Source organism: Anomaloglossus baeobatrachus, chromosome 7 (assembly GCF_048569485.1).
Source record: "Anomaloglossus baeobatrachus isolate aAnoBae1 chromosome 7, aAnoBae1.hap1, whole genome shotgun sequence".
In the NCBI taxonomy this organism is placed as follows: domain Eukaryota; kingdom Metazoa; phylum Chordata; class Amphibia; order Anura; family Aromobatidae; genus Anomaloglossus; species Anomaloglossus baeobatrachus.
In genome coordinates, this window is record NC_134359.1 from 26202190 (window position 1) to 26217189 (window position 15000).

General features: G+C 43.3%; 1 protein-coding gene across 5 annotated transcripts in view; it reads right to left on the reverse strand.

Moving 5' to 3' along the window:
* LRP1B (LDL receptor related protein 1B) overlaps positions 1 to 15000 on the reverse strand; it is a 2012817-nt gene that overhangs the window by 290130 nt on the left and 1707687 nt on the right. For all 5 annotated transcript variants that reach the window (XM_075317168.1, XM_075317164.1, XM_075317167.1 and 2 more), the window contains exons 50-52: positions 12827 to 12949; positions 11781 to 11900; positions 8024 to 8152 (exon numbers count right to left, since the gene is read on the reverse strand). In XM_075317168.1, coding sequence (XP_075173283.1) covers positions 8024 to 8152; positions 11781 to 11900; positions 12827 to 12949 — 372 coding nt within the window. The remainder of the gene's footprint in view (positions 1 to 8023; positions 8153 to 11780; positions 11901 to 12826; positions 12950 to 15000) is intronic.

A 15000-nucleotide genomic window follows, 5' to 3' on the forward strand; every position in this document is an offset into this window, starting at 1 on the left:
TTTCCTTCTTAAAGTTGATAAATTTATCAACTCCTTCAGTCATGTCTGCAGTGTGTCACACTGTGCTCACGCTGCTGTGTAACGCGGTTTAATGGACGGAGAAGGATCCACTCCGAGAGCAGAGTCAGCGATGTTACCTTTTGATTCACGCTGGGGCCGAGCATTTCTTTGAAGGGTACAGACAGTATTAGTTGTTTGGACCGGTGCTAGAGTAAGTAACATTGGAGGATAAACCATGGGTTTTAAAATACCGTGCTGGGGCATTAACTGGTTACTACAAGCCATGTGATATTAATAGGATAGAGGATAACTTGGAGGTCCAGCTGCTGAGACCCCCCTGTGATCCCAAGAACAGGGCTCGGGAACCATGAGAATGGGCGCTGCAGCCCCAACTGGTGAAGATACAGCAGAGCTGCACATGCTCAGTGTCTGTTCCATTTAGTCAATAGGACAGCCAAAAATAGTATAGTAAATAATAATAATAATAATAATAACAATATCTTATATGTATATATATACATGTAATTGTTTTCTATCTTTATTTTTTATATGTATTGATCTGTTGTACATTTTCTGCTACTTGATCAGACTTTGCATGAATAAACAGTATATGTGAACGTAAGAACATTTGAAAAAAAAAAATTATATATATATATATATATATATAGATATATATATATATTATATATATATATATATATATATATACACACACACACACCGTATATACCGTATATATTCGAGTATAAGCCGACCCGAGAATAAGCTGAGACCCCTAATTTTACCACAGAAGACGGAGAAACCATATTGACTCGAGTATAAGCCTAGGGTGGAAAATGCAGCAGCTACTGCTAAATTTAAAGAATATAAATATATACCAGTAAAATGCCCTATTGTAGTGTGCCCCATCCTTCTGCCCTATAGTAATGTGCCCATCTTTCTGTCCTATAGTAATGTGCCCCATCCTTGTGTCCCATAGTAATGTGCCCCATCCTTCTGCCCTATAGTAATGTGTCCATCCTTTTGCCCTATAGTAATGTGCCCATCCTTCTACCCTATAGTAATGTGTCCATCCTTTTGCCCTATAGTAATGTGCCCATCCTTCTACCCTATAGTAATGTGTCCATCCTTTTGCCCTATAGTAACGTGCCCATCCTTCTACCCTATAGTAATGTGTCCATCCTTTTGCCCTATAGTAACGTGCCCATCCTTCTGCCCTATAGTAATGTGTCCCATCCTTCTGCCCTATAGAAATGTGCCCCATCCTTCTGCCCTATAGTATTGTGATGTGCTCCATCCTTCTGCCCTACAGTAATGTGTCCATCCTTCTGCCCTATAGTAATGTGCCCCATCCTACTGCCCTATAGTAATGTGATGTGCTCCATCCTTCTGCCCTATAGTAATGTACCCGATCCTTCTGCCCTATAGTAATGTGCCCCATCCTTCTGTCCTATAGTAATGTGCCCCATCCTTGTGTCCTATAGTAATGTGCCCTGCAGTAAAGTTCCCAATACTTTAGTAATGTTCTCATTCTGGTCCCTTTATTCTCCTCTATTATGCTGTTGTTCACACACACACACACAATTCTTCTCACCTGTCCTCTGTTTCCGCGGTGTCCTTGGCTTCTTCTTGCAGTCCACAGGCGCATAGCCCCCTCGGTGATCTCATCCAGTGCACAGAGCCGCCGCTGCTGTCAGCGCTTTACTGCAGTTGAATGCTTTACGACACAAATCATTCAATTGCAGTAAAGCCATGACAGTAGCGGCGGCTCTGTGCACCGGACGAGATCACCGAGGGGGCTATGTGCATGTGGACTGCAAGATGCACCCCTCGATGATCACAGCTGGTGCACGGGCCCTCCACTGCTGTCAGTGCTTTTCTACAGTTGAATGCTTTACGGCACCGCAAAGCATTCAACTGCAGTAAAGCCATGACAGCGGCGCGGCCCCGTGCACCAGACGAGATCACCGAGGGGTCTATGTGACTGCAAGAAGCAGGTAAGGATACCGCAGGAATGGAGGACAGGTGAGAATAATTTTTATATGGGAACCTCACTTGAGTCTAAGCTGATGGGGGCGTTTTCAGCATAAACAAATGGGCTGAAAATCTCGGCTTATACTTGAGTATATACGGTATATATTGTTTATTAAAACCATGGTCAAAAAAGTCTAACATTTATCAGAAATGTGCAGCTTTTAGACTAATGCGCGGTAATTGGATGAACTGTGTCTGGTCCTGAAGACCAAAAATGCCCTGGACTTGAACTGATTAAAAAGCCCTATGGAAATCAGCCTGGGAAAGTGGAAAGTGACCGGGTTAAATCGGGTTAACTATGAGTTTTATCTCATCACTGCAGCCCGAGTGTTTGACAGACTGGACGGGGATAGTTGAGCGGAGCGGGAGGTGTAACACTATCCCCGTCCCCCGGTGCGGGGACGTCCGCCCCGAGATTAATCAGCGGACGGCCACATGCATTTCATATCTGAAGTCAAGTGTGTTTCAGTTCATTACTGTGAGCGAGTGCAGCCGTGAAGGTGCTTTTGGATTACACATCCTCTCAATGCGGTGTCATTTCACAGGCTGTCACTCAAACATGTCTAACATCTGAAACATGGAAATGACTACACGCACAACATCTTGGCTGGATCTGCTGCAAAACACAGAGACTACGAGTTACAGCTACACCCGCAGACTGTAAAGCTATACATTATATATAAATCCATATCTAAGAGTCACGATGGGTTTCCTAATGAGGAGCACAGACACCGAGCACAATGCGTGACATGTTGTCATTTTCAGGTCTGGTTGCTCGCTTATCTTTCATACCTATGGCGGTATTATACCAGCAAGTGATACATTCTCCAAATGTTCTATTTTTCTTTCATGCTCACATCAGAGCCTTGTGTATAAATCCTGTACGTCCTCCATGCTATAGCCTGACGTACTTGACATATCGCCATATGGTGCCACCCTACAGCACCATTTTGCAGAGTTATTTATGAAGTTCTGGCAATCTTCATCTCCAGTCTTGCATGCGCACCTAGAAGCATGGAGTAAGTTCTGTTGTAGAGTGGATTTAGATATATCTGAGAGGTATATGATATTCTGTGACGAGGGTCTCTGAGTGGTTATGATCCAGGTCTAGTATTCTCTTGTATTGGTCTTGTACTAACAGTGCCTAAAAGCCCAAAGACCCTAAATTTGACCGGAGACTGAGACAAGTTAACACTGAGCCTAATATTTGCCAGTTAAGATTGTTTCCTCCAAGAATTTATCCTAATAGACTGTAACAACCAAACAATGTACTGCACCCATCAATCATCTGTGCCAATAGATTGTAACCAAAATATATCTGTGCCAATAGTCTGTAACTGCCGAGCGTATGAGCCAATAGACTGTAACCACCAAACAATAGACTGCAACCATTAAGCCTCTGTGCAAATAGATGATACCCACAAAGCATATGTGTTACGTCCCCACCAGAGTCCTCTCCAGCACTTCTGCACCGATCACCAGGCAACGCCGTGTTCCCGCTGTGGATAGTGCTGGTGATAGGGGAGGAGTCAGTGCCAGTGGCTCTGGTGGGCACAGGCTCCGCTCATCCACTGGGCTGGGTTTCCTTGGGATCTGCAGTACCACTGGCTGACTATAGGTGGCGTGTGTCTTCCAGCTGAAGTTACCATCATTCAGCTACAACCAATGGGAAGACACCACACCCTTCTTACTCTCCCTCCTGTCTGCTGACCACTGCCAGAGATAGTTCTGTATTCCTGGTTCCTGTTCCACCCTGTTCTATTTAGTGATTCAGGTATTCTGACTTCTGCTTGTTTCCTGACTACCCTCCTGCCTGCTGTTTATTTACCTCGCTGCCCGATCCGGATTTGACCTCTGCTTTGTTTTCGGATTATGTCCTTGCCTGCACGATTCTACCCCTATTTTGCATTTCCCGGTTCGACCCTGCCTGACTACTACTCTCATGGGACTGCAGCCTTCCACAGGTAGTGATCTCCGGGGCCCTGTGTAATTCCAAATCCCTGTATAGGGGTTAAAGGGTTTCAGGATTCTAGGGGTCCTGCTTGGTGAGTGGCTTCCCTCTAGCCTGTTCATTACAGCCGTCTGAGTCTGTGGATCCAGGCAGACGTTACAATATGCTATTTCAAATGACTGTAACGTCAAAGCATCTGTCTCTTTAGATTGTAGCAACCAAACAATAGACTGTAACCATCAAGCCTCTGTTCAAATAGACTATGACCACCAAGCATATGTCATCAAGCCTCTGTGCCAATAGACTATAACCCCCAATCATATGCCATCAAGCCTCTGTGCCAATAGACTATAACCACCAAGCATATACTGTGTCAATTGACTCTAACCGCCAAGTACCTGTCCCTAAAGACGGTAGCAACCAGTCAAAAGACTGTAACCATCAAGCTCCTGTGCCAATAGTCTATAACCACCAACAATATGTAGTGTCAATTGACTCTAACCTCTACGTATCTGTCCAAATAGACATTAGATATCAAACAATAGACTGTAACCACCAAGCATAGGCTTCTTCAATTGACTGTAATCATGAAGTATTGTCCCTTTAAATTGTAGCCATCAAATAATAAAATGTAACCATCAAGTATCTATGCCCAAAGACCGTAAAAACCATTAAGGATTTATGTCAATAGATTCTAACCACCAAGCATATGCTGTGTCAATTGACTCTAACCTCTATGTATCTGTCACAGTAGACATTAGATATCAAATAATAGACTATAACCACCAAGCATAGGCTGGTTCAATTGACTGTAACCATCAAGTATTTGTCCCTTTTATTTGTAGCCATCAACAATAGACTGTAGTCATCAAGCAAATGCTGGGTCAATTGACTGTAACCTCCAAGTATCTGTCCCTAAAGAATCCAGCCCCCTAATAATACACTGTAACCATCAGGCATCACTGCAAATAGACTGACTACCAAGAATCTTTTCCAATAATCTGTAACCACCAAGTATATGTCCCTATAGACTTCATCCACCAAAAAATAGATTGCAACCATCAAGAATCTCTGCCAAAAGACTGTGACTTCCAATTTTCTTTTTATCGTTTCCAATTGATTGTAACCTTCAAGAATTTATGCCACTAACTCTAACCACCAATCATATGCTGTGTCAACTGACTGTAACCTCCAAGCATCTGTGTCCATAGACTGTAACCACCAAATAATAGACTGTAACTAGCAAGCGTCTGTACCCATATACTGTGACCACCAAACAATAGACTAACTATCAAGCATCTGTACCCATATAGTGCTGGTCAAAAGTATTGGCACCCCTGCAATTGTGTCAGAGAATACTCAGTTTCTTCTTGAAAATGATTGCAATCACAAATTCTTTGGTATTATTATCTTCATTTATTTTGCTTGCAATGAAAAAACACAAAAGAGAATGAAACAAAAATCAAATCATTGATCAGTTCACACAAAACTCCAAAAGTGGGCCAGACAAAAGTATTGGCACCCTCAGCCTAATACTTGGTTGCACAACCTTTAGCCAAAATAACTGCGAACCACCGCTTCCGGTAACCATCAATGAGTTTCTTACAATGCTCTGCTGGAATTTTAGACCATTCTTCTTTGGCAAACTGCTCCAGGTCCCTGAGATTTGAAGGGTGCCTTCTCCAAACTGCCATTTTGAGATCTCTCCACAGGTCTTCTATGGGGTTCACGTCTGGACTCATTGCTGTCCACTTTAGTAGTCTCCAGTGCTTTCTATCAAACCATTTTCTAGTGCTTTTTGAAGTGTGTTTTGGGTCATTGTCCTGCTGGAAGACCCATGACCTCTGAGGGAGACCCAGCTTTCTCACACTGGGCCCTACATTATGCTGCAAAATTTGTTGGTAGTCTTCAGACTTCATAATGCCATGCACACGGTCAAGCAGTCCAGTGCCAGAGGCAGCAAAGCAACCCCAAAACATCAGGGAACCTCCGCCATGTTTGACTGTAGGGACCATGTTCTTTTCTTTGAATGCCTCTTTTTTTTCCCTGTAAATTCTATGTTGATGGCTTTTCCCAAAAAGCTCTACTTTTGTCTCATCTGACCAGAGAATATTCTTCCAAAACGTTTTAGGCTTTCTCAGGTAAGTTTTGGCAAACTCCAGCCTGGCTTTTTTATGTCTCTGGGTAAGAAGTGGGGTCTTCCTGGGTATCCTACCATACAGTACCTTTTTCATTCAGACGCCGACGGATAGTACGGGTTGACACTGTTGTACCCTCGGACTGCAGGGCAGCTTGAACTTGTTTGGATGTTAGTCGAGGTTCTTTATCCACCATCCGCACAATCGTGCGTTGAAATCTCTCGTCAATTGTTCTTTTCCTTCCACATCTAGGGAGGTTAGCCGCAGTGCCATGGGCTTTACACTTCTTGATGACACTGCGCACCGTAGACACAGGAACTTTCAGGTCTTTGGAGATGGACGTGAAGCCTTGAGATTGCTCATGCTTCCTCACAATTTGGATTCTCCAGTCCTCAGACAGTTCTTTGGTCTTCTTTCTTTTCTCCATGCTCAATGTGGTGCACACAAGGACCAGGACAGAGGTTGAGTCAACTTTAATCCATTTCAACTGGCTGCGAGTGTGATTTAGTTATTGCCAGCACCTGTTAGGTGCCACAGGTAAGTTACAGGGGCTATTAATTACACAAATTAGAGAAGCATTATATGATTTTTCAAACAGTGCCAATACTTTTGTCCACCCCCTTTTTTATGTTTGTTGTGGCATTATATTCAATTTGGCTTTATGACAATTTTTTTCTTTTTTTTCATTGAAGACAAAATAAATGAAGATAATAACACCAAAGGATTTGTGATTGCAATCATTTTCATGAAGAAATTGAGTATTCTCTGACAGAATTGCAGGGGTGCCAATATTTTTGGCCAGCACTGTATACTGTAATTACCAAACAATAGACTGTAACTACCAAGCATCTGTGCCCATATACTGTGACCACCAATCAATAGACTGTAACTACCAAGCATCTGTACCCATATACTGTGACCACCAATCAATAGACTGTAACTACCAAGCATCTGTACCCATATACTGTGACCACCAATCAATAGACTGTAACTACCAAGCGTCTGTGCCTATACACTGTAACCACCAAACAATAGATTGTAACTACCAAGCATCTGTGCCCATATACTTTGACCACCAATCAATAGACTGTAACTACCAAGCGTCTGTGCCTATACACTGTAACCACCAATCAATAGACTGTAACTACCAAGCGTCTGTGCCTATACACTGTAACCACCAAACAATAGACTGTAACTACCAAGCATCTGTGCCCATATACTTTGACCACCAATCAATAGACTGTAACTACCAAGCGTCTGTGCCTATACACTGTAACCACCAAACAATAGACTATAACTACTAAGCATCTATTCCAATAGACAGTAACCACAAAGAATGTTCGGTCTAAAGACTGTAACTACCAAGCATCTGTCACAATAGACTGTAGCCACATATCACAACTGCCAAAGCAATTGTCTTTGTGTTTACGAATTAAGCTTTGTGTCCCATTTGGAGTAACGGTCAAGTTGGATTCTGTTGAATGTTGAATCTTCTTCATTTACCGTACCATCCATGAGTAGGGTACCATGATATGATCGAAGGCCATTCACCCCCAAAAGTGAAGTTAGATTTAAAACTAAAATTGACAGACACTTTTCTCAACTGGAAAGAAGCAAAAATAATGTACAATTCATAGCCGGGTGCGATGATTGAAAAAGATTCTGCGAGGCTAAGAAAAATATTGAATTGGTGGTCCATCGGTTTGATTAGACGTAGGGAAAGGAAAGCTTCTACTTCTTATTCTCTTTCTTCTTCTTCATATTCCTTCTTTACTATAGATTGTAGCATCTTTTTAGGGAACCTAGACACTTGTGCTTGAGGTCTACTTAAAAAAATCCGAACCTGATATCAATGGGTTAATTCATTTATTGCTTTATAATAATCAATTTTCGGACTTACCACAGCCGGCAGTGGACAGTTCATCACTACCGTTAGGACAGTCTCTTTCTCCATCACACAACCAATGAAAAGGAACACAGGCGTGGGAATTAGGGCAGCTGAACATATCGGAAGCACAGGTCACTAAACCTGGGGTATAACAGAGAGGTCGGGAAATGGAAATAAAGGGAGAACGGCCGGGGAAAAAGATATATAGAATGATGAAATGAGTATAAGAAACAATAGGAAGGTGTGAAAAAGTAAAATAAGGAAGAGGAACAAAAGGAAGGAAGGACAGAAGGAAAATATGGATTGAGGAAGGAAGGAAAAAAGAGAAAAGGGAAGGAAAACAAGTGAGGAAAGAAACATAGTGACAAACGGAAAGAGTAAATGACAAAAGGAAAAGCAATAAGGAAAGGAGCAAGAGGGGAAAAAGTAGAAAAGGCAAAAAAAGAAAGGAGCATGCAAGCCAAGGAAATAAGAGAGAGAAGGAAGGAAAAGTGTGAGAAAGGGAGGAAGTGAAGGAAGTAAAGAAGGGAAAAAATAGACAGAGCAAAGGAGGAACAGAAAAAAAGGAAAGAAAGAAAGTAATGGAGCAATGAAGGAAGAATAAATGGAAGTAAGGTAAGGAGGAAAAAAGGAAGGAAGGAAGGAAGAAGAGTGAGAACATGAGGAAAGGAAATATGGAAAAATGGTAGGGAAGGAAGGAAGTAAGCAAAGAAGAAAAGTGAGCAAATGAGGAAAGGAAATATGTTAGGGAAGGGAGAACGTAAGAAAGGAATGAAGGAGGGAGAGTGATATAATGAGGAAAGGAAATATGTTAGGGAATGAGGGAAGGAAGAAGAGTGAGAAAATGAGGAAAGGAAATATGGTAGGGAATGAGGGAAAGAAAGGAAGGACAAGATGGAGTGAAGGATTGAAAAAAAAATAGGTGAAAGGACACACATTTAAGAGAAGGAAATAGTGTGGAAGTGGAAGAAAGGAAAGAAGGAAGGAAGAACAAAAGAAGAATGGCACAGCAGGAGGGATAAAAAAGAGAGAGAGGGAAGGAGAAAAATGTTATTTCTCGTCCTTTGTCAGCAGTATATGGAGTAATAGCGAGGAAAGTGTTGTATTACAGCAGTGAGTGGCCGGGGTCTCAGCTGGGACTGTGATACAATTTATCCATCAGTAATTCCAGAAAACAGATTGAATTATCAGGTCCAGTAATGAAATGTTGATAAAGGGCCGTGTTGTATACACATGGACTGTATATAGACAGGGAAAAACGCATTTATTTAATGCACATCAGGCAATAAATCTGTTTTTGTGACCCAATGTTTTTTTTTAAAGCTTTTGTTCTATATTTTTAACATTAATTGGCTATCTCTGCTATCTTTCCGCTATCTCCGTTATTTCTCCATTATCTCTGCTATCTCTCCGCTATCTCCGTTATTTCTCCATTATCTCTGCTATCTCTCCGCTATCTCTCCGCTATCTCTCTGCTATCTCTCCGCTATCTCTCGACTATCTATCCGCTATCTCCGCTATCTCTCCACTATCTCTGCTATCTCTCCTCTATCTCTCCTCTATCTCAACTATCTCTCCATTATCTCTCTGCTATCTCTGCTATCTCTGCACTATATTTCCGCTATCTCCACTATCTCTCTGCTATCTCCGCTATCTCTCCGCTATCTCTCCATCATCTCCGCTAGCTCTCCGCTATCTCTCTGCTATATCTCCGCTATCTCTCCACTATCTCTCTCTGCTATCTCTCCGCTATCTCCGCTATCTCTCCATTATCTCCACTAGCTCTCCGCTATCTCTCTGCTATATCTCCGCTATCTCTCCACTATCTCTCCACTATCTCTGCTATCTCTCCGCTATCTCCACTATCTCTCCTCTATCTCCCTCTATCTCTGCTATTTCTCCGCTATCTCCACTATCTCTCCGCTATCTCTCCACTATCTCTGCTAGCTCTCCTCTATCTCGCCTCTATCTCTCCGTTATCTCAACTATCTCTCCACTATCTCTTCACTATCTCTGCTGTCTCTGCTATATCTCTGCTATCTCTCCTCTATCTCTCCGCTATCTCTCCGCTATCTCTCCTCTATCTCTCCGCTATCTCTCCGCTATCTCTCCGCTATCTCTCCACTATCTCTGCTAGCTCTCCTCTATCTCGCCTCTATCTCTCCGTTATCTCAACTATCTCTCCACTATCTCTCCGCTATCTCTGCTGTCTCTGCTATATCTCTGCTATCTCTCCTCTATCTCTCCTCTATCTCTCCTCTATCTCTCCGCTATCTCTCCGCTATCTCTCCTCTATCTCTCCGCTATCTCTCCGCTATCTCTCCTCTATCTCTCCTCTATCTCTCCGCTATCTCTCCTCTATCTCTCCGCTATCTCTCCTCTATCTCTCCTCTATCTCTCCTCTATCTCTCCGCTATCTCTCCTCTATCTCTCCGCTATCTCTCCGCTATCTCTCCTCTATCTCTCCTCTATCTCTCCGCTATCTCTCCGCTATCTCTCCTCTATCTCTCCGCTATCTCTCCTCTATCTCTCCTCTATCTCTCCTCTATCTCTCCGCTATCTCTCCTCTATCTCTCCTCTATCTCTCCTCTATCTCTCCTCTATCTCTCCGCTATCTCTCCTCTATCTCTCCTCTATCTCTCCGCTATCTCTCCGCTATCTCTCCTCTATTTCTCCTCTATCTCTCACTATCTCTCCTCTATCTCTCACTATCTATCCTCTATCTCTCCGCTATCTCTCCGCTATCTCCACTATCTCTCCTCTATCTCTCCGCTATCTCTCCGCTATCTCTCCGCTATCTCTCCTCTATCTCACCTCTATCTCTCACTATCTCTCCTCTATCTCTCCTCTATCTCTCCGCTATCTCTCCGCTATCTCTCCGCTATCTCTCCTCTATCTCACCTCTATCTCTCCTCTATCTCTCCTCTATCTCTCCTCTATCTCTCCGCTATCTCCACTATCTCTCCTCTATCTCTCCTCTATCTTTCCGCTATCTCCTCTATCTCTCCTCTATCTCTCCTCTATCTCTCCTCTATCTCTCCGCTATCTCCTCTATCTCTCCTCTATCTCTCCTCTATCTCTCCGCTATCTCTCCTCTATCTCTCCTCTATCTCTCCTCTATCTCTCACTATCTCTCCTCTATCTCTCACTATCTCTCCTCTATCTCTCCTCTATCTCTCCTCTATCTCTCCACTATCTCTCCGCTATCTCTCCTCTATCTCTCCGCTATCTCTCCTCTATCTCTCCTCTATCTCTCCTCTATCTCTCCGCTATCTCTCCTCTATCTCTCCTCTATCTCTCCTCTATCTCTCCGCTATCTCTCCTCTATCTCTCCGCTATCTCTCCTCTATCTCTCCTCTATCTCTCACTATCTCTCCTCTATCTCTCCTCTATCTCTCCTCTATCTCTCACTATCTCTCCTCTATCTCTCCTCTATCTCTCCGCTATCTCCACTATCTCTCCTCTATCTCTCCGCTATCTCTCCACTATCTCTCCGCTATCTCTCCTCTATCTCTCACTATCTCTCCTCTATCTCTCCTCTATCTCTCACTATCTCTCACTATCTCTCCTCTATCTCTCCTCTATCTCTCCGCTATCTCCACTATCTCACCTCTATCTCTCCGCTATCTCTCCGCTATCTCTCCGCTATCTCTCCTCTATCTCTCACTATCTCTCCTCTATCTTTCTGCTCCACTCTTCTCTTCATAAATCTGAAGATCTGATTGCCCCATTTGTGGCTTAAAGTCACGGATTAGGATGGGATACGTACCGCAGACATCATCACTTTCATCTGAACCGTCCCCACAATCGTCCTCTCCATCGCACATCCACTGCTTGGAGATACACTTGTTTTGTGAGCAGGCAAACTGATTCCAGGAACAGGAGGTGCCTGTGGGAGAGAGCCGCATCCGAAACCTTAGAACCTGAATTACAAGTACATACCCCCTCTAGCCTCATCCGTATAGTATGTGCCCATCTGATTCTTTGGTTACTATTACAGAACCACATAACCTAAATTTTTCCGTCTGCAAAAGTTCTCGTGCAAACGTTATGGCTTCCATGAGAAAGTCAAACATTTCTTCTTTTTTTAAAGTTTTGGGAAATTAAGTCTTAGGGGTACTTTACACGTTGCGACATCGTTACTGTTATATCGTCGGGGTCACATCGTTAATGACGCACATCCGGCGCCGGTAACGACATCGCAACGTGTAAATCCTAAGTGCGACAATGAACGAGCGCAGAAGCGTAAAAAATCGCTGATCTGTGTAACGTCGTTCATTTCCATAATGCCGCACCTATAGGAGATACGATGTTGTTCCTCGTTCCTGCGGCAGCATACATCGCTGAGTGTGAAGCCGCAGGAACGACAAACATCTCCTTACCTGCGTCCACCAGCAATGCGGAAGGAAGGAAGGAGGTGGGCGGGATGTTACGTCCCGCTTATCTCCGTCCCTCCTCTTCTATTGGACGGCCGCTTAGTGACGTTGTGGTGACGTTGCGGTGACGCCGAACGCACCTCCCCCTTGAGGGAGGGATTGTTCGGCAGTCACTGCAACATCGCCGACAAGGTATGTGCGTGTGAAGCTGCTGTAGCAATAATGTTCGCTACAGCAGCTATCACATAATATCGCATGTGCGACGGGGGCGGGGACTATCGCGCTCGGCATCGCTAGCAATTGCCAGCGATGTCGCAACGTGTAAAGTACCCCTTAGATTTGGCAAAAAGTCACCCTGTGCCCATGCAGAGCCCAAAAATAGACAGACAGATATAGTAAACATCTGCGATAAATACCCATATTTGCATTTGACACCCACCACAGTGCACTTCATCAGTGCCGTCCTCGCAGTCTTTCTGGCCATCACAAACCCAAGTATTTAGGATGCACCTTCCACTGCGACAGCCAAAGTAATTTTCTGCACATTTTTCCTGTTTTTTAGCTAATCAGAAAGAGAAGAATTACAATGGTTATTGATAATCTCATGCACAATATTTATATGGCACTGTCATACATATACCGTACCTTCACTTTACATTATTGTCTTGTTCTCTAACATTAATGAAAGTAAAAAAACCCCTGAAGAGGCCAAAAAAAGGACCTGTTACTGGCTCAAAAAAATTAGATAAATAAAGTCATGAGCTGACTGATTCTACCATATTTTTCCATTTTATAATGCGTCATTCCATTGCAGAGATTTTCACTTTTGTTGTTTTTGGAGCGCAGTATGGGAAATCTCTGCTTGTCGTGCAACGAATGTTTCTTCTTGCACTTTCACTCCTTCCTTCCAGACTTTGCCAAGCACAACTCAGCAGTGTCTGAGACTGATACATTATCTGGGCAGCTGAGACTGTCTGCATCCGAAAGGGAGGGGTGAAAGCACAAGGCACCGAGAACACTCTGGAGAAACGCCCAGCTGCACTAAAAGCAGAGATTTCACATACTGCGCTCCAAAGGCAACAAATTACTGCACAAAATGGAAAATAGAAGCAGAATCAGGGGAATTCATGAATTATTTCATGGCATTCGACTTTATTTTTGGACCTAGTCACAGTTCCTCTTAAACTTCTTCCAATAGATCAGGAATTCTAAGGTTCACTCTAGGTGGATAGATAACGGACAGGAGAGATAACATAACCGAGTATATTGCTGAGTAACAGTAGCTGAAAAGTCAGAGGGCGTCCTGGATATACTGCATTGGAGGGAGAGGTAAGGGGATAGATAGATAGATAGATAGATAGATAGATAGATAGATAGAGTGCCTTGCGAAAATATTCAGCCCCCTTGATTTGTTTAACCTCTTCTCACATTTCAGACTTCAAACAAAGATAAAAATTGTTAATGTTCTGGTGAAGAATCAACAACAAGTGGGACACAATTGTGAAGTTGAACGAAATGTATTGCTTATTTTAAACTTTTGTAAAAAATAATAAACTGAAAATTGGGGCGTGCAATATTATTCATCCCCTGAAAGTTAATACTTTGTATCGCCCCCTTTTGCTGCGATTACAGCACACGTCGCTTGGGGTATGTGTCTATCAGTTTTGCACATGGAGAGACTGAAATTCTCGCCCATTCTTCCTTTGTAAACAGCTGGAGCTGAGTGAGGTTGGATGGAGGCGTTTGTGAACAGCAGTTTTCAGCTCTTTCCACAGATTCTCGATTGGGTTCAGGTCTGGACTGTGCCTTGGCCATTCTAACACCTGGATAGGTTTATTTGTGAACCATTCCATTGTAGATTTTGCTTTAGGTTTTGGATCTTTGTCTTGTTGGAAGACAAATCTCCGTCCCAGCCTCAGGTCTTTTGCAGACTCCAACGGGTTTTCTACAAGAATGGTCCTGTATTTGGCTCCATCCATCTTCCCTTCAAATTAGACCATCTTCCGTGTCCCTGCTGAAGAAAAGCAGGCCCAAACCATGATGCTGCCACCACCATGTTTGACAGTGGGGATGGTGTGTTCAGTGTGATGAGCTGTGTTGCTTTTATGCCAAACATATCGTTTGGCATTGTGCTCAAAAAGTTCGAGTTTGGTTTCATCTGATCAGAGCACCTTCCTCCACATGTTTGGTGTCTCCAGGTGGCTTGTGGCAACCTTATACAACACTTTTTATGGATATCTTTGAGAAATGGCTTTCTTCTTGCCACTCTTCCATAAAGGCCAGATTTGTGCAGTGTACGACTGATTGTTGTCCTATGGACAGACTCTCCACCTCAGCTGTAGATCTCTGCAGTTCATCCAGAGGGATCATGGACCTCTTGGCTGCATCTCTGATCAGTCTTCTCCTTGTTTGATATGAAAGTTTGGATGCACGGCCGGGTCTTGGTAGATTTGCAGTGGTATGATACTCCATCCATTTCAATATGATCGCTTGCACAGTGCTTCTTTGGATGTTTAAAGTTTTGGAAATCTTTTTGTAACTAAATCCGGCTTTAAACTTCTCCACAACAGTATCACGGACCTGCCTGTTGTGTTCCTTGGTCTTCATGATGCT